A 20,622-nucleotide genomic window follows, 5' to 3' on the forward strand; every position below is an offset into this window, starting at 1 on the left:
GTTTATGAGCAGTCCAGTCTACAGTACTATGCTATAGCAGCTTGAATGGCCTAAGACTCAGACACAAAGCTCCCATCAGCATATTAGTTTCTTCCTCTTAAATGCAGCTAATACTTAAGGATCACCAGGAAGTGAGGAGAGCCTCTAACAAAAAGGAAATAAATAAATTCTCAAGACAATGAAGGGAAGGAAACAAAAAATGAATTAAAAGAAATTGCAGGGGCCAGTGTTCTGGCCTAGCAGGTAAAGCTTTTGCTTGGAACAGTGGCCCATACAGGGCCGGTTCAAGTCCTAGCAGCTTCACTTCAGATCCAGCTCCGTGCACATGGGCTGGGAAAAGCAGTGGAAGATGGCTCAAGTGTTTCAGCCCCTGCCATCCTTGTGGAAGACCTAAATGAAACTCCTGGCTGTTTCAGCCATCTGGTGAGTGAACCAGCAGATGGAAGATCTCTGTTTCTCCCTTTCTCTGTGTTAACTCTTTCAAAAATAAATAAAATCTTAAAACAAAACAAAACAAAACAAAACTCAACACCAATATTATTATACTCAGAAAAGAAAAATATATGCATATACTTCAAAAAGTTTATGGACTATGGAATTAAAAGATAAGTTTAGGGGCCAGCACTGTGACTCAGTAGGTTAATCCTCCCCCTGCAGTGCTGGCATCCCATATAGACGCTGGTTCTAGTCCTGGCTGCTCCTCTTCCAATCCAGCTCTCTGCTATGGCCTGGGAAAGCAGTAGCAGATTGACCAAGTGCTTGGGCCCCTGCACCTGCATGGGAGACCCGGGGAAAGCTCCTGGCTCCTGGCTTCGGATTGACACAGCTCCAATCATTGAGGCTATTTAGGGAGTGAACCAGTGGATGGAAGACCTTTCTCTCTGTTTCTTCCTCTTACTGTCTGTAACTCCATCTCTCAAATAAATAAATAAAAAATTTTAAAAAGATAAGTTTATTTTGATGCAAAAAATTTTTCAGATCCATGTACATTAGAGTATTCAAAAGTTATGACAAATGTGTATTTTGAAAACACTATCTATGGAGCTCAAAATTTTTGGCACTAAAATCAATTTATCTTTAATTCCATTTTCCATGAACATTTTGAAGTACCCTTGTATAGTACCTTTGAAACAAAACCAGAATGTTATTTTAAAAAATACATATATTCACAGGATAGGAAATAGCACTTACATAACTGTTATAGCCAAGTAAAAAATATGACAGCAGAAATCTAAAGTTCAATGAAAGGGTTTAGATTAAAGTTGAGAAAATCTCCCAGAAAGTAAAACAAAAAGATAAAAAAAATAAAGAATAACAGAAAAGAAAAATAGAGGATTAAAAAAGGAAGTACAATATCTAATAGACTTTCTTCAGAAAGAACAGAGAGTACAGAAGGAAATTACTAATGAAACAAAACAAGAAATTTCCCAGAACAGAAAGACAAGAGTTGTTTTAGACTAAAGGAGCCCACAGTACACCCAAACCACATGAGTGTACATCTCTGTGAAATTTCAGATCGGAAATAAAGATGAGATCATAAAGCTTCCAGGAACAAACCAGTAACAGAGAAAGAATCAAGAGAAAGAATATCATCTGACTTTCTCAGTGGCAATAGTCAAAACAGAAGATAACGCCTTTAAAATTCTAGATGATGACTTTCAAACTAGAATTCTATTTCTAATTAAGTACGAAGACAGGACTATGATCTGGTAATTTTATACCACTACACCCACCCTTCTACTTCCTGGTAGATTTACTCACAAAGTTGAAGGTGTACATAAAAAAAAAAAGAGACATAAGATCTAAGAAATGGGTCCAGGCAGGGGTTCATTCCATTAAAGAGGAAAAAGGATTTCCCAGGATATTTTTAAAAGTTCCAGGGCAATATTTGTGCAACAGGCATAGAGAGCAGTCAAGAGAGGAATCAGAGGGGGTGGAGGATACCAAGAGGAGTTTTACCAAGAAAAAGTAGAACTGAAAGATAAACTGTATGACTTTATTGAGAGGTTTGCAGTTGTATTTGAAAGCTTCCTGCTAATGTGCCAGGATGGTCCAGGTGTTTGGGCCCCTACCACCCACATGGAAGACCAGGAACAAGCTCCTGGCTTCAGCCTAGCCCAACCTTGGCTGTTGCAGCCTCTGGGGGAGTGGACCAGGGGATGAGATATTTCTTTCTTTCTGTCTCTCTGTAACTCTGCCCTTCAAATAAATAAATCTCAAAAAAAGAAAAAAAAAAAAAAAAAAAACGGATTGCAGTGATGGGTATATGGGAAAATAATCACACACACAAAAATCAAATTAATTAATAATCTAGAGGAAAAAGCTGTACAAAAGAATACTAATCAATTTCATCTATATATATTAAATACATATAATTTGTTCACATTATATAAAAATACTAGCTATGAATAATACTTAGATAACCACAACACTAATGCTGACCATTAATTTAATCAAAATCGTGCGGAAGAATTTGGGAAGCTGGGAAAAAAGGGAAAAATGTTTATCATATGTTTATGTAAAAGGGGGGATTGGATGAAACAGTTTAGTCTTTTCCTTCTACAGTAAAAAGTCAACAGATAATGAAAAAAAAATCAAGATGGTGGTTTAGCAGGTTATTGGGAAAGAGAAGGGAGATATCACAGCATAAGACATGTAAAAGTGGCTGGCGCTGCGGCTCAATAGGCTAATCCTCCGCCTTGCAGCACCGGCACACCGGGTTCTAGTCCCGGTCGGGGCGCCGGATTTTGTCCCGGTTGCCCCTCTTCCAGGCCAGCTCTCTGCTATGGCCCGGGAAGGCAGTGGAGGATGGCCCAAGTCCTTGGGCCCTGCACCCCATGGGAGACCAGGAGAAGCACCTGGCTCCTGGCTTCGGATCAGCGAGATGCGCCAGCCGCAGCGGCCATTGAGCAGTGAACCAACAGAAAAGGAAGACCTTTCTCTCTGTCTCTCTCTCTCTCACTGTCCACTCTGCCTGTCAAAAAAATAAAATAAATAAATAAATAAATAAAAAAGACATGTAAAAGGTTGAGTCTATTTGCCCCTAATTTAGGTAGGGAAGGGAAAGGAAGATGACTGTGGCTTCCTTCATAGATTTTCTTCATAAAATTTTTTGACTTTGCAAACTATATATATCAATCAATAAAAAGTTGTAAGCACATAGTGATACTCAAAACCCAGAAAGCCAGAAACAGCTATTAAACCAATGCTTTACTTTGAAAATTGGTAATTAAAGAATTAGACATTTATCCCAAATCTCCAACAGAAACTGTAATTCAGAATAATTAATGAGGAAAAGTTTTTTTCACAGAAGAGTGCCAGGTAGTACACATGTATGAAATGACAGATTTCAGAAAACACAACTTCCTAGTCTTAAAATACTGAATCAGACAAGCAGTATCTCCTTGGTGCTAAAACATTAGGTGACTATGTGACTGGCAACTGGACATCCTGAGAGCCTAAAACAGTATCAGAGATTAGTTTTCAGCCAGAAGGGTAAAACATTACTGGATTAACAGGAAGATCAGACCACCATCACCCAAGCAGGCCAGTGCCAGCTAGGCACCTGGAATGGCCAACAGATCAATCAGATTTTACAGATCTTCACTTATGATATACCATTAAATACACAACACAATATTACCTATGAAATGAACATTTTAGCCAAAACTTAATTCCACTAGTTTAAAAGAAATACAAATTAATGGTACCTTAAGTAAGCCAGACCAAACTAGAAGGCAGAACATCTTGAAAACAAATGGGGGGTTGGCGCTGTGGTATAGCTGGTAAAGTCGCCACCTGCAGTGCCAGCATCCCATATGGGTGCCGGTCAAAGTCCTGGCTGCTCCAGTTCCCATCCAGCTCTCTGCTATGTCCTGGGAAAGCAGTGGAAGATGGCCCAAGTCCTTGGGCCCCTGCATGCACATGGGAGACCTAGAGGAAGCTCCTGGTTCCTGGCTCCTGATTTCGGATTGGCACAGCTCTGACCATTGCAGCCATCTGGGGCATGAACTAGCGGATGGAAGACCCTCTCTCTCTGATGCTGTCTCTCTGTAACTCTGCCTTAATAAATAAATAAATCTTAAAAAAAAAATAAAAACAATTGAGCTATTTCACTGAAGTCAAGGCTATTAGAAAGGGACTGTTGTGGATGAAAAGCACACATGTACGAAATAGAGACCTAACAATAAGATGCAGTGTGTAGGCCTGGATTGGAAACTGGTTAGAATCAAATAACTACAGAGGATATTTCTGAGTCAACTGGAAGTTGTGTAAGCAGAGTCTGTGTGTCAGATGTAATTTCTGAAATTAAAAGGAGGAATTCATTTGCTGAAGGCGGCAAATTGTAGAATAACATATAAGCACAATTATCTTACTTTGAAAACAATACACATGTGATTATTTTGGTAATAAAAATTATAAAAATGTGTGTATACAGCCACTCAGACAGATGCAGGAGGACACACACTAGAATGTCAATGTGGTGGAAATGTTAAGTGCATACTTATAGCCTGTGTGTACTTATAACTTTCTATAATTTACATTTACTGTTTCTATAACTTGAAAATTATTTAAAATAAATGATGTAAATGTATTATCTTGATTTGTTTATTTATTTTTTTGAAAATCAAGCAAGCTAACACATAGTATTTGGGCACTCAACTTGCTGAATCAGTTCTGGAGATCTGTCAGGTCAGAGTTCAGAATCAAAAGGAGTTTTTGTGTTCTGAATAGTCTGTTCCTGGGACAGCAATTTTCCTTTAGTAATTGTCATAAAAACTATGGACACAGAGCACTGGAGTTATACTACGTACTGCTGTGCTGCTGCCTGATCTTTTGCTTGTCCTGCTACCCCAAAATGTCTCCTAATCCCAAAGCCTGACATCATTAACACTTACAACGCAGTCCTGAAAGCAAGTTTAATTTCTATAAAATACAAATTCACTAAATAAGTTTATTCTGAATATATCTCTGCTATAACTCCCTGCTCATCTGTCAATGTATTCTAAACAAAATTTCTAAATTCAAAGACTCAACTGAAGACTGACTTTTTAAAAAAAGAATTCGTGAACAATATGCCAACCCTGCTCGTTCCTATTTTAGAAAGCTCTGTTTCTCAGAAAAGAATTGAAATAAAGTTTTATGTATTTTCTTATCAAAGATTCAAGAAGCAAAAAACCATTAATTATTTTCTCATTTTAAAATGACTTTTTTCCCATGTACTTGAGAATAACTCATGTTTCTCCCAAATTTTCTTCTCTATGCTGTCTTTAAATTATTCCTTCAAATAATATGGTATCCACAATGTCTACCATGGTAACAAATTTTCTCTTAGACCTAGCCCAGTTTATTACTCTTAAAAATTAAGTTAAAAAAAATGAGCACAGTATATATTATGGGGTCCTACCAGGAGAGACAAGTATCTTTCGACTTTGATGTACTTCTAATGATACAGTCTGATAGTGTTTTTCAGTAGAATACATTATCAACTCTGAGTCCATTCAATTAAATCCTCAAGAATTTTTATTCATTCATTTACAGCTACTTAAAAGAATGCCTCCACTGTTCTTTGGAGTAAAGCATACAGTTTCTGAGTGCACAGAATTTACAGTTAGATGGGGACACTGTCACCACATGAACATCTGAAGAAATTATAACTGTTAACAGGGCACAAAAGAGAAGGACTGCTTTGCAAGCTGGCAGCATACAGTAAGGGGAGACTGATCCACTCTGAAATAAAAGGAAACTGCTTTGAGGAAGCGATATAAGTCAAGACTTAAGGATACGGGTTGACAGCCAAGAGAAAGAGCAACAGCATGTGAAAAATTAGATGACAAGGAGGTGAGAGAAGATGGGTTTGGCTCAAATATGGTGGGGAAGAGAAGAGAGGACATGGCATGAGCCCAGATACAAGTGATAGTAAGATCCCACAAAGCTTGGAGACCTGTTTAAGGAATCTGGATTTTTCAGTTTAATGGAAGGCCATTCCATGTTTTGAAGTAGGGACACAGTAAGAAGAGATTTACAATTTTAACAGCAAACACTGGTTAGTGTGTGGAAAATGGATTTGGAATTCAAGAGTGGATGCAAGGAGGCCAACTGGGAAAGAGGTCCTAGTTACTTTCCACAGGGATGATGGTAGCATACACTAGGTTGGAGGCAATGGTGATACATTTAAGGCTTGATGACAGACTTCATGTGAGTGATAAGGAAGAGGGAAGTGTCACCTCTAAAGTTTCTCATGTGAAAAATGGAATGGGGGGCTGGCGTTGTGGCACATTAAGTTACACCACTGCCAGCAACATCGGCATACCAAGTGGGTGCCAATTCAAGTCCCCACTGCTCCACTTCCGATCCAGCTCCCTGCTATGGCCTGGGAAAACAGCAGAAGATGGCCTAAGTACTCGGGCCCCTGCATCTACGTGGGAAACGGGATAAAGCTCCTGGCTCCTGGCTTCAGCATGGCCTACCTCTTGCCATTGCAGCCACTTGGGGATTGAACAAAGAGATGGGAGACCTCTCTCTTTCTGTCTTTCCTTTCTTCTCTGTAACTCTTAAAAAACAAATAATTTTTTAAAAGATTTATTTATTTTATTTGAAAGACAGAGTTACAGACAGGTAGAGGCAGAGAGAGAGAGAGGGAGAGAGAGAGAGACAGAGAGAGGTCTTCCATCCACTGGTCTACTCCCCAAGTGGCCACAATGGTGGAGCTGGGCCAAGCCAAAGCCAGGAGCCAGGAGTTTCCTCCAGGTCTCCCACGCAGATGCAGGGGCCCAAGCAATTGGGCTGTCTTCTACTACTTTCCCAGACCATAGCAAAGAGCTGGATCAGATGTGGAGCAGCCGGAACTTGAGCTGGCACCCATATGGGATGCCTGCACTGCAAGCAGTGGCTGTATCCGCTACACCACAGCGCTGGCTCCAAATAATTTTTTTTAGACAAAAGAAAAATGGAATGTAAGATAATCAGGTAGTAAATATTTTACTGGGACAGTGAATACATCTTCATATAGGAAGATTTGTCAAAGCAGGCTTTCCCATCCTGAATTTGGGTAATTATGTTCTGAACTAGTTGTTAGACTTTCACATTCACCCATGTTAATTTTTTCATTTTTCAGTCCCTACTTCAGTCAGTTCAGATATTTGAAATTCTTTAGTCCACCACCCAGTATTTCCCATAAGCTCTACCTCTTTAGTATCACCTACACATCTGCTAAGTCACACTTCGTAATTATTCATGAAGTTGTTAATAAAACTGTAAGGAAGGGACAGGACAGTTCGCAGCCATTCAGGACATTACTAATAACCTCTTCTGAGGTTGGTGCTGACTCATGAAGCCAGTCGGCTGCATCCTAACAGCTAACCCCAGCAATAGTACTTGTCCCTGTTGAACACTTAGGATGTGCTTAGACCTTCATGTCCCGTATTTAATTTAGTCTTTACAGTGCTATTTTTTCTGTTCCAAATATTTATCAAGCTTTTGCTATGTGTAAGGAACTGACATAGGAACTATTATTGGCATTTCCATTTTAAAAAGAAGGAAACTCAAACACAAATGAAATAATCAGTCTTATGCAAAACCGTAAAGGGCAGAGAGCTTGAAACTTTCAAGCTCATGGTGTTAAATACTGAGGTTTTGTCTGTATACTTGTGGTAAATTGTCTTTTTAAATTATTATCCATAATTCTAGTTCTGGAGTGTATGCGTGAAAACATATACACAAACACAAAGAGAGAGAGGCCATGAGGAAGTTTTGCATACAACTTCTCTGTTAGTTTTACCAAAGAACCTCTTAGTATTATCTTTAATCTCCTCTTTAATGTGTACATGATCTTCTTGCTGTCATGTAGTTTAATTAAGCACTTTTTCCTCTATCCTCATAGACAAAATTTGGATTCTTGAACAGGTGATGTAATTCTTCTCTCTCTTTTTTCACAGATCCAGCACTAAAAGCATTTCTGTTCAGATCCTGGTATCTTTATTGTATCATAAAACAGCTGCCACTATTAAATGGTAGAAGTCAAGAAAAGTAAGATTTTATACAGGTGGGATTTGCTGTTTGCATTTTAAGAATCATCACTGTACTTCATAGGTTTTATAAGATGAGAAGTTTGAATTTCACAATGTTAAATTCACATTTGGGTTCAAATAACAACAAAGGGCTGCTACGTTGGTAACTAAAAACAAATGTTGATGAAAACAAAGGCAGACCAGATTCTGAATCAGTAGGAGTCTCCTAAACCCTGTTTGAAGAAATATTCACAGAAGAATGTTCTGGTAAAAATAAAAAGCAGCCAGTACAAATTAGCTGAGAATATATTTACTTTTGCAATGCATTTTGGCTTTAATCATAAGTCAATTTTCATTTCACGAGTGTAATACTACGTTTAGCGCTCAGGGGGGATATAAGAAATCCTCCATCAACAACAAGTCATGATAATAAGGAGGATGAACTGATCAGTGCAAAAAATACACACCCAGAAAAATGCTACAATGATTGTAGCCCTGCAATAATGATTGTAATTTTAAAATTCAAGAATAGAACCGAGAAGTTTGACCGACTAGTAAAGTTTCGGGGCTCAGCTTTTAACACATGGGGGAGCTTTCAAGGACTTTTTAAATTTAGCTTCAACAAAAGAAAGCTAGCCATCTACACAATTTTCTCACTCGAATGCAAAACAGCCTTCTTCAAGGTGAAGGACATCAGAATAACTGTTCCTTAAGCAATCATTTGCCTAAGAAAATTCATTTACCTTTAAGTTTCTGAAGGTCCTCCTTCAAATCAGGCCCTGCAAGCATGAAGATACTTTCCGACACAGGATTCTTATCTGTGAGGCTTTCATTGCTGGTATTCACAATGGCTGTACAGTTGAGTAATGCCACATCTCCTTTCCTAAGGAGATAATAAAGAGAAAGTGTACAGAAAAGAAGGAGTTAAGAAACCTAATTTCCAATTCTTTCAAAGCATTCTATTGCCATCCCTTTTACAACATTGGTTTTGTGAGCTCGCAAACCAATAATGGTAAAAAAGAAATTCCTGACTCAAAAGGCTAATCTGGTATCTTATATAGATTTTTAACACAATTGCTATAACCCGGAAACACACAAAACCATCCTATCACACATTTGCTTCTTATCTATTTCTCATGATTACCAAAGCTTATGGTTGAAAGAAGTTGGTTTGAAGAGTTTAAATACAGCAGCATTATTTACAATAGCCAAGAAGAAATAACCGAAATGTCTACCAACTAATGAACTGATAAATGTGGTATATCAGTATAATTGAATATTATTCAGCAATAAAAAGAAATTAAGTACTGATGTGTACTACACTTTGAATATTCCTTATCTGAAATGTTCAAGCCCAGAGAGATATTTCAGATTTTGGAAGCTTTCAGACTTCAGGATGCCTGCATAGATCGTACCAGTTGAGTATCCTCAATCTGAAATTTGCATTTCACATTTTTCACATTAGGGATGGCCAATCTGTATAACATGGATGAAATTTGAAAGTATTGGGTTGCAAAAAACCATATATTTTGTTGCACTGATTCCATTCATATGAAATGTTCAGAATAGTAAAATTAGAAAGACAGAAAGTAGATTAGTAGTTGCTTATTGCTGAGTAGTAAGGAGGAAATGAGGAATGGCTGCACTAGGTATAGGGCTTTGGGCTCATGAAATATTTTAAAACTGACCGGTGACTGTGCATCTCCATGAATATATCAAAAACCGCTGCATTGTGGAATTTATATAGTGTGTGATTTCTTAAAGCTTTTTTTTTTTAAAAAAAAGTAGTGAACTTCTATTAAGTAACAACATATATGAACTTACAAATAATTATTCTGAATGAATGAAGCCAGACACAAAAAAGTAAATATGGCTCCATTTATGCAAAACTCTAAAAAATGCCAACTAGTCTCTAGTGACAGGGAGATCAGTGGTCGCTTGGGATGTGGAGGGAGGGATGAACAGGAGGGAAAGATTATCAAACAATACAAGAAAACACTTTGGGAAATGATGGATACATTCCCTATGTTGATTGTAGTATGGTTTCATGGATGTATGCGTACCTCAAGACTAGTCACACTGTACACTTTAAATATGTGCAGTTTATTGTATGTCAGTTACACTTCAATAAACCTGCATTCATATTCGCAGAGCAACATTTCAACAACGCTGTCTTACAAAGAGTTCAGAAAAAAATCATGAGGAAATGTTATCATCTAAAAATGATATAATCAAAATTACCAAAGAACCACTTTTCCATTGATATCCTTATTATAAAGAAAAGGTGAACGAATAGTGTCTTCTGGAACAGTTTGAGTTGCAGTATCAGAAGAATTTAATTCATCTTCACACAAGTCACCCCAGCTGAGTAGAGTATCCACATCCACAAACTGGGAAGGTGCACCCAAGGGATCCATGGAATGGGAACTTCGTCTTGCTTTTTCTCAAATTCCTCAGCCACTCAATATTCACTGGAGACTTCAGCTTAAGAGGTTAAAAAAAAAAAATCTTTTTAATAGAAAGCACCATTTTACTAATTCTACTGAAGACAAACACAAAACTCTACTGTGAAATGCTCAAATAGTACATTATATGATTACAGTCACTTAAGTAGTTCATCAAAAACAATGGACAATAAAGACTTGTTGCAGCTTTTCTATAATAGGAATAAAGGGGGATTATTTAAGCATAAGTTCCCTTCAAAGAATTATAGCCATTAAAATAGTCACATGGCCGGTGAGTTCTACTTTCCTCAAATAGGACCATTTATTTAATAGTCACCGAGTGTCTACTACTGGGAAAGAAAGTGCAGTGCTAGATGTTGTAAGAGATATAAAGACAGAAACAAATTTTAACTTAAAGAGCTCAGTCTAATGATAATGTGGAGAATGTACCGAGTAAGATAAATGAGAAGGAAGTTCACTACAACCAAGTAATAAGAGCTGGTAAAGATTTCTACTAAGTAGCAAAGGAGATAGAGGTGGTACAGATTTAAGAGGCAATAAAAAATAGAAGAATGAACAGGATTTGACACCTGATAAGATACAGTGCATGAGACAGTGATGTGGTAGCTGGCTAGTAATACAGCAACAGAGAAATTAGAAGAGGAAGCTGATAGAAAGACACTAGTAGTGTCAAGTACAGAAAGGTCATGGGAAATTTCATCATAGAAATGAATACTCAATTTGCCAGTAAGTCAAATTTCTTATTTCAGTAAAACATTAGACTCATTCACTTAACAATTCTGTTAGCATCTAGGATGTGTTAAGTACTAGGCAATACACTGTTAAGTACTAGACACTGAGTATACACTGTTGAGTAGGACAGAGTAGGGAGCTTATACTTTCATGGAGAAGAGAACAATGAAGGAATAAGAAGGCATCTAGTAATAGAATGACTGGAGCAAAAAAAAAAAAATTAGAGAAAAGATGACATCTGATCAGAGTGGTAAAGTGAGAGAGCAAGACATTTCAGATAGAGGACATATCAAATGCAGAGGCCAAAGACCAGGAAGGAGCTTGATGCACTCCAGGAAGAGCAAAGAGGTCATTTTTGCTAGAGTAGAATAGGTTAGGCAATCAGTGGTTGGTGATGAGACTGGTGAGAAAGAGGAAGACCACAGGATACAATATGTAAGCCACATCAACTTTAGATCTTATTCTTTTTTTTTTTTTCCTGAAGATTTTATTTATTTATTTGAGAGGCAGAGTTACAGACAGGGAGAGGGAGAGGCAGAGAGAAAGAGGTCTTCCATCCACTGGTTCACTCCCCTGATGGCCGCAACGGCTGGAGCTGAGCCAATCTGAAGCCAGGAGCCAGGAGCTTCCTCTGGGTATCCCACGCAAGTGCAGGGGTCCAAGCACTTGGGCCATCTTCCACTGCTTTCCCAGGCTATAGCAGAGAGCTGGATCAGAAGAGCAGCTGGGACTAGAACTGGCGCCCATATGGGATGCTGGCACTGCAGGCAGAGGATTAGCCTACTGCACCACAGCTCTAGCCCCAGATCTTATTCTAACTATGAGGGCAAGCTATTAAAAAAATCTTCACTAAGTTAATAACTAAATGTAAATAACATTTGAAGAGATTAATCTGGCTACAATGAAATCAAGAGAGGGCAAAGAGTGGAAGCACAGACCAGTAGAAAATGAACAGCAGTAATCCAGGTGAGATGGTGGTGAGAAATGTTAGACTTGGAATGTATTTTGCAGGTAGTCTTGCTAATGAATATGGGGGAGTGGAGAAGTAGAATCAACGATAACTCCTACAGTACTTGCTTGAACAATTGAGTAGGTGAAGACTTGAAGTAGGCTGTGGGGTGGAGTGACGAACAAGGAGGTTTTTTGTTTTTGTTTTTGTTTTTGTTTTTTTTTTCCTGTGTGTATTTTTGGATGTTGTAATGGTTTGGATATAGTTTGAGTACCCCCTAAGGGTCCATGTGTTAAAGACCTAGTCTTTGTGGGCCTCTGGGGAAGGAACCAGCAGAAGGGAACAAACACATGTGCTCTTTCCCTCTCCCTCTCAAATAATACAGACAGACGAAGTTGAAGTTGGGAGCTGGGAATGAAATCCAAGCCTCCCGCATGGGTGGCAGGAACACAATCACTTGAGCCACCACTGCTGCCTCCAAGGGTTTTCATTAGCAGGAAGTTTGAATGAGAAGTTGGAGCCAGGAATCAAGCACAGGAACAGATATAGGACATGGGCATCTTAACTTTTAGGCCAAATTCCATTCCTGAAAGCTTTTTCAATAAATTTTTCAGGGCAGGCATTGTGGCACGGCAGGTTAAGCCACTACTTAGGATGCCTGCAGGCATCCTATATCAGAGCACCTGAGATGGAGACCCAACTCCATTTCTGATCTAGCTTCCCGTAAATGAGCATTCCAGGATTCAGCAAATGATGGCTCAAATACTTGGGTCCCTGCCACCCACATGGGAGCAGATGGAATTCCTCGCTCCAGGATTGGCCTTGGCTCAGCCTGGCTATTGCAGGCATTTAGGGAGTGAACTGGTGAGTAGAGGATCTTGATTTCTCTCTTTCCTCTCTGGCACTCTGCCTTTGATATAAATAAAAATAAACTAACTTTAAAAAAGTTTTTTGGTATGACCCTAATGTTTGTTGTCAGTGTCTAAGTCCTTTCACAAGTAATTCCTTGGTGTCTCTTGATGAAAGATATTGGAATGAAACAAGGATCTATTATAACACATTAATTCCTAAATCAGCATCAAGGGATAGGATATGTGGTAATTTAAATAATAACTTCAGAAAGGCCCTGTAGATTATATCATGATAAATTTATATTATTCTTATTTGAAACTAAATATAGGTTTGAAATAGTTTTGAAACAAAGAAACTAATTTTATCTAGAAACCGATGGTTAGTGCATCTAATTATCTAGAAACTAATGCTTAGTGCATCTAATTGGCCTTACAAACTGGAGGCCATCGTTAGTTTTGTTAAGCTGAACAGTATTCAGTATTGAAAGTATTCAGACTTGAACTGGGGTCAGAAGTAGACTATACTCATTAATCAGGGTTAAAATGCCTGAAGCTCAAAGGAAGGATGCTGATATCAGGTCTGAGTTTGGATCCAGGACTACCACCTAAAAAGTATGTCACCCTTGACTCTAAATCTGAGTTTCTTTATTTCTAGAATAGAGTTTAGTAACTCCTAGGGTTACAGTGAGGATTAAACGAGATTAACTCTATCAAAACTGTATAGCTCATCTGGTTCAAAGGAAGGCACATTAAAAATGCAACTTTCTCAATATCAGTGTGAAATGTTCCTGCATCACTGTTGAGACTGTATCTCAATTTGCTGCAAACACCAAAACACTCAACTTGAAGACTTTAACGGGTACCATACACAAACTGTTGAATTAAGATACACTCTTATCATTTCAGTGTCATGAGTTTCCTCGTAGTAATCTGTTAATCCCTAAGACCTAGATTTAACTCATCACTGTTTTCTGATTCTGTTCCTTGTGCCGCTTGAATTATCCTGCCTGAAGCAAAATAAATGCATGCTTTTCTGTATCACAGCTGGGCCCTCCATCAACACCATTCAGCAACTGTTTTCATCATTCATGGTTGATAATGTTATTACACACAGCATCTGTGGTAGACAGTCTCTTAGATGTCCATCAATGGTTCTTGCCTCTTGATATTCATGTCTTTGTGCAGTTTTCTTCTACAATGAATTGGGCTGGATAGGAATATAGAATATAGAATAGGATACAGAAGAAATGACAGTGTGTGGCTTTCAACAATGAGTCATAAGAAATATGTCTTCCACCTTGTCTCTCTTGCACTGCTCAAACTAGGGATGGAGCTCCCATGACTTGAGGACATTCAAGGGGCCCATGGCCAGGCCTCCCTTGGAAGAAACTGAGGATTCTTGCCAGCAACCAGCAAAAACTACCAAGCATATGAATGAATCACCATGGAAGTGGATCTTCCAGTCCCAAATGGGCTTACAATGATGTCAGCCTTAGCTGATATCTTGACTGCAACCTCATCAGAGATCCTGAATTAGAACCATGTAATTAAGTCACTTTGAAATTCCTGACCCACAGAAATGGGGAGATAATAATGCAACTTTGCCTACTATATCCCTGAAAGTGACAGCTAAAACAAAAATAATAACAAGAAAACCAAAAAGCAGCAAAAGACTTTCAGAGAGTGAAGGGTAAATCTGGGGGTTCTGAAGTGGAGAAGAGCCGAGGACATTAAAGGAACCAAAAGAACACCATGAAAGGTACAGTGAACCACAGGGCATTAGACAGGTCACAAATACTCACATGCTCTCTAATCTGTATAATAATTCCACCAAGCAGGTACTGGAAGTCTTGTTTCATAGTGAGGGTTATAAATACTGAGAAGTTCAATAACCAGCCTAAGGTCACATAACTATTCAGAAGTATTCTGAGGTCCAAATTAAGGATGAGCTGGCAGTAAATCCCATGACATTCCCACTGCTTCCTGCGGTGATCATAATTCAAATTCCCTTAAGTTCCCTCCAGTTCAGAATCTGTTGTCATTCACTCTTTCCAATTTTTGAATGATTTCCAGACACATCCCATACTTTTAGCCCTGCCCAATTGCCTTCAGGTAAGCATTTTTACTCCATTTCACTAGCTCTCCTTTAAGATGGTATATAAATTCTCCTTATACAATGTTTTGATCTCTCCATCCCTTCAATCCCTATTCCCCAGATTTTTCCTGTCCTACTTCAGAATATTAAACTCTTTTTCACCACTGAACTTTTTAAGGCAGCTCTGCTTCCTTTGCCTCCATTTATTGAACTTACTGGACTTTGCTTCCATTCTACCGTGCTAAAACTGTTCTTCAAGGTCAACAATACCTTCTGAACTGTGAAATCCAAGAGTTTTTAGAATCATTTAATATTGATCATTACCGCCTTGAAACTCAATTCTCTTCTTTGACAGTACACCCTGGTGGTTCTCTGTTATCTGAATCCTAACTTTCCAGCCCAGTTCGCTGGGTTTTCTTCTCAGTTCTTAAAGTCAGTGGTTCCCAAAGATGTTGGGAACTGGGGTGGGTTATGCGGTGTAGTGGGTTAAGCTGGTGCTTGGGCCTTCTGCATCCCACATCAGAGTACCTGACATTGAGTTCTGTCTCTACTTCTGAGGCAGCTTCCTGCTAATGTGCACCTTGGGAGACAGCAGATGATGGCTCAAGTGCTTGGGTCTTGGTCAGACCCATATGGAGTCCCCGACCCCTGGCTTAAATCAGTGTACAGAAGATCTCTTTCTCTTCTTCCTTCTGTATTTCTGTCTTTCAAGTCGATGCAATGAAATAAACATTTTCTTTTTTTTTTTTTTTTTTTTTGACAGGCAGAGTGGATAGTGAGAGAGAGAGAGAGAGACAGAGAGAAAGGTCTTCCTTTTTGCCGTTGGTTCACCCTTCAATGGTCGCTGCGGCCGGCGCATCGTGCTGATCTGAAGCCAGGAGCCAGGTGCTTCTCCTGGTATCCCATGCGGGTGCAGGGCCTAAGCACTTGGGCCATCCTCCACTGCCTTCCCGGGCCATAGCAGAGAGCTGGCCTGGAAGAGGGGCAACCGGGATAGAATCCGGCGCCCTGACCGGGACTAGAACCCAGTGTGCCGGTGCCTCAAGGCAGAGGATTAGCCTGTTAAGCCACGGCGCTGGCCGAAATAAACATTTTCTAAAAGATATATTTATTAAAAAGGCAGAGTGGGGCTGGAGCGGTGGTGATGCTGTGGCAGCATCCCATATGGGCGCTGGTTGGAGTTCCAGCTGCTCCACTTCAATCCAGCTCTCTGCTATGGGCTGGGAAAGCAGTAGAAGATGGCCCAAGTCTTTGGGTTCCTGCACCCAGGTGGGAGACCCAGAGGAAGCTCCTGGCTCCTGGATTTGGATCGGCGCAGCTCCGGCTGCTGTGGCCAATTGGGGAGTGAACTAGTGGATGGAAGACCTCTCTCTCTGCCTCTGCCTCTCCCTCTCTCTATGTGTAACTCTGATTTTAAAATAAATATTTTTTAAAATTAAAAAAAAAAAAACACAAAGGCAGAGTGACAAAGACAGAGAGGAAGAGACAGAAGAAAGAGAGATACCTTCCATTTCACTCCCCAAATGGCCATAATAGCCTGGGCCGGGCCAGGCTGAAGCAAGGAACCAGGAACTCCATCTGGTCTCCCACATGGATGACAAGGTCCCAACTATTTGAGGCCATTTTTCACTGTCTTCCCAGGTGCATTAGCAGGAAGATGGACTGGAAGCAGAGCAGCTGGAACTGGAATAAGCACTCTAATATGGGATGTTGGTATTGCAAAGGTGGCACCACGATGCTGGCCTCATAAATGAAAACATTTTTTTTAAAAAAGATATTGGACGTTAAATGAATAGTCAGTAATGTTCACAGCGTTTATTGTAGGACAGAAGCTAATGGAATTTTATAAAAGGTGTCATAGTATTTAGCAAAGGTTGACTATTTTGCTGATTCATCTCCAAACAGAAATTAATTTTTTTCACCAGAAAGACACTCAAAATTATTTTTATTAACATGTAATACTTGTATAGGAATTTTTATGTGTTACAGTGTAACATTTCAACATATGTATACAACATAAATTGACCAATACAAGCAATTAGCACTTCAATTTTCTTACCCAAAAAGAGATTTTAAATCTCTCTGCCTCCTGCTCACACAATCCTTGGCAACAAAGCAAATGAAGCAGCAAACCTACAGTAGGCAAAAAAAACCTGATCCCAGAGGAACAGTGGTTCTTAGCATTCACAGGCTCATAGAACACTGAGAAACACAAGAAAGATAAAGACCCTTTCACCCCCCAAAATGTGTGTACATGAACTCAGAGAAGCACAGATTTGCACGCACATTTGAGAATTCCCAGACTCAGATTAAGAATCCCAGTGATTCCTGAGCAGAGAACTCAAGCGAGGGAGGGTGGGAAGAGGGAGAGGCAACAGTAATCCATCGCCATAGCCAGACTTTTGGATAGCACTAAAGGGAAACCAGACTATGTACTGGAAATCAACTAATCTGTTCTGCACTTTGAACAAGCTCTTAAGCAAATATTAAGCCTTACTGAAAAAGGCTCCTGAAATAAGACATTAATGGTCCAAGGTCAAAAGGTCTACATGGGACAAACAGAGGATTCCAGAACGATCAGATCTATTTCCTTAGCTATACTATCTTCCGACCTTAGTAGAACAGAACTGAAATACAAAAAGAATCTGTTAAGTATCCTTTATAATTCAAATACGGTGTAAAGTTTTTCATTGCACTGCACTTTCTTATCCAAAATTCTGACTAATGTTCTCCAAATAGTGTTTTATAAGAATAACTGTATAGATCAGATGGCATTATTCAAGACTGGGCAAAATGAAGCTGATGGTTCATGGTTCATTGTCTCAAAAAACCTGAGTTCTATCTGGATGAAAAAGAATGGTACCATTTACAAGAGAAAATGAGAACTTTTGACCTGTTTACCTGTCTTTCAAAATGCTTACACTGATTAGACAGGCCTCAGTAAAAGTACAAAGAGAGATGGTCCATTCATGTGACCTCCATTAACTACTGGCTCTATTTCACTAGTTTTAAGAAATTACAGTTTCACTATTCTTTGTATTTCAATATTTGAAAGTTCATGGTACATTACAGTACCTTTGCACACTACTTCCTGACTCCAAACCTACTTGAGATGATCATTTTATACAAACAAAAAAAAAAATGACATTGAAAAAAGAAAAGTTGCTCATTGGGAAAACTAACTGAAGTGGTCAAACATGTCAATGAGAAAAACAGTATCGGGGGGCCGGCGCTGTGGCACTGTGAGTTAACACTCCGGCCTGAAGCACTGGCATCCCATATGAGTGCCAGTTGGAGTCCCGGCTGCTCCTCTTCCAATCCAGCTCTCTGCCATGGCCTGGGATAGCAAAAGAAGATGGCCCAAGTCCTTGGGCCTCTGCACCCGCGTGGGAGACCTGGAAGAAGCTCCTGGCTCCCGGCTTCGGATCTGCACAGCTCTGGCCGTTGTGGCCATCTGGGGAGTGAACCAGTCGATGGAAGACCTCTCTCTCTGTCTCTACCTCTCTCTGTAACTCTGCCTGTCAAATAAATAAAATAAATCTTAAAAAAAAAAAAAAAAAAGAAATACAGCATAGGAAGCATTCTACGCTGACTCAACGGCCCAGGTCAAGCTTACCATCTCAAAACACCCAAAGCACATGTCCTCCTAGTGAATTATGAGAACTATCTTCATAAACAAACTATTGTTTTTCAGTTGTAACCACACGCATTACAATTTGAAATTTAACTAAGAAAGTACATTACACCCTGAAATGGTGTATGTGAAATTTTCTAAGATTTTACTATCTTCACATTCAATCACAATTGCCCTGATATCAACTTTTAGTAAAATTCTTTTTACCATCTGTGGTGCCCCTTCCCATAATATATCATTTAATAATGTTAAGAGAACTTTTTTTAAAAGGCCAAATCATGACTCATTCAAATATAAAAATGAACATGTGTTCAAGATTTCATATAACTGAAAAGGGAACTAGGCAGATGGTGGGTGAAGGGAAAACCAGACCTAGACACCTTAATAGATCAGGAATATTGAAATAAGGTGTGTAAAAGGTGGCAAAACTTCCAGCGAAGCACTGAGAGACAGAGAATCTGTACGTCTATAGTTAAAAATGCCAGCATGGATGTCTGCTCTCTTCAGTGTACACTGTGGTAAAATAGCTCTCCTTACAATCAGATAATCCAAGAGGTGTCATTTAGCTGGAACTATGCAGTCTTCCACGTAAGCACATAGATATTTTCCTCCTATAACAATGGGATGCGCAGCACCACTAGGAGATACCAACCAAACACACACACACTCACCCAGACTTCTGGAAATAATCTGTTGCCACAATTTCTTCTCTCCTCATTCATCCTATCCGCGGTAATCTCATTTCTCAACACCCATGCGCAACAGCCATGCATAGTTTCAACATATGCATTCTACTACTGCAATTACAAACTCAAGAAACGTCTGAACAAAAATCAGATAATGCTGCCCAAAAAGTCCAGTTTCTAGGCTGGCCGTGAATGTCTTGTGCAACAAGCTACGGCAGAAGCCCGCTTCTATAGCTACAAGTCGTCTACCATCAGAACTCATTTCTAACACTTCTCTCTACGCGGTCCGAGAGCAAAAGCGGGCAGAACTAAAGAGAGAGGAAGAGAGGAGAGAGAGGGAGAGAGGGGGAGAGAGGAGAGAGGGAGAGAGGGGGAGAGAGCAGAGAGGGGGAGAGAGGGGGAGAGGGGAGAGAGGGAGAGAGAGAACTCCCACCCGGCGACGGAGCACCTAAGCCTCAGTCAGCAGACCAGGGGTCAGCTCTGGTCACTTCCCCTCCAGTGGCTGGAGAGCGGAAACACAAAGCCAGGCCAATGTCACTCCGGGGACTGCGGGAACTCGGACGACTCAGCATCCTGGGCTCAGCGTCCACCCATCCCCGATCCGAGCTGCTGTCGGCGCGCGGAACGCCCCGTCCACAGGGGCGGCAACGCGGGCTCGACCTTGGGGCTACGCCGGCAGCACTCCGGCCGCCCGACTCCCCCTGCACCCCGCGGCACGCGCCTCCTCGGCCACCGCACCGCTGTCCCTTGTGCCTGGTCTGCCTAGGCGCTCTCTTCTAGTCATCCCTGACAGCTCCCCGTGCAAGAACGCCCTAGGCAGCCGGGGAAGCAGCGCCAGGCTCATTCTTCCAGGGAAACCGCAGAACTAACCGGGTCTGCCCGCACCCCGAGCCGGGGTCGAGTCCCGTGCGCCTCCCGCCGCACCCCCGGGCCGGCCCCGCCCTGCCCCGCCTTCCCGCCTCTCACAGCACTCCGGCGGTCCCATCCGGGCGGCAGGTGCGCCGGGTTAAGCTCCTCGCAGATGGCGGCCGAATGACATCTCGGGACAACCCTCAGCAGAGGCGCGGCGGCGAACGCGAGTCAGAGTCCCAGGAGGCTGGAATGACCAGCTGCAAACGCTCTGCGCCGTGAAACACCGGCTTCCGCTCGCAGCCCGCGCCAGCCAATCACAGCCCGGCTCCCTCCGTCATTTCCTCCTCGA

General features: G+C 40.6%; 1 protein-coding gene across 1 annotated transcript in view; it reads right to left on the minus strand.

Moving 5' to 3' along the window:
* The window catches only part of GDAP2 (ganglioside induced differentiation associated protein 2), a 74,458-nt gene extending 53,895 nt beyond the window's left edge, over positions 1-20,563 (minus strand). The window contains exons 1-3 of the mRNA XM_062192057.1: positions 20,388-20,563; positions 10,251-10,493; positions 8,753-8,892 (exon numbers count right to left, since the gene is read on the minus strand). Of these exons, the coding sequence (XP_062048041.1) occupies positions 8,753-8,892; positions 10,251-10,426 (316 nt within the window). The 5' untranslated portion in view covers positions 10,427-10,493; positions 20,388-20,563. The remainder of the gene's footprint in view (positions 1-8,752; positions 8,893-10,250; positions 10,494-20,387) is intronic.
* Positions 20,564-20,622: the final 59 nt, after the last annotated feature.

Source organism: Lepus europaeus, chromosome 5 (genome assembly GCF_033115175.1).
Source record: "Lepus europaeus isolate LE1 chromosome 5, mLepTim1.pri, whole genome shotgun sequence".
In the NCBI taxonomy this organism is placed as follows: domain Eukaryota; kingdom Metazoa; phylum Chordata; class Mammalia; order Lagomorpha; family Leporidae; genus Lepus; species Lepus europaeus.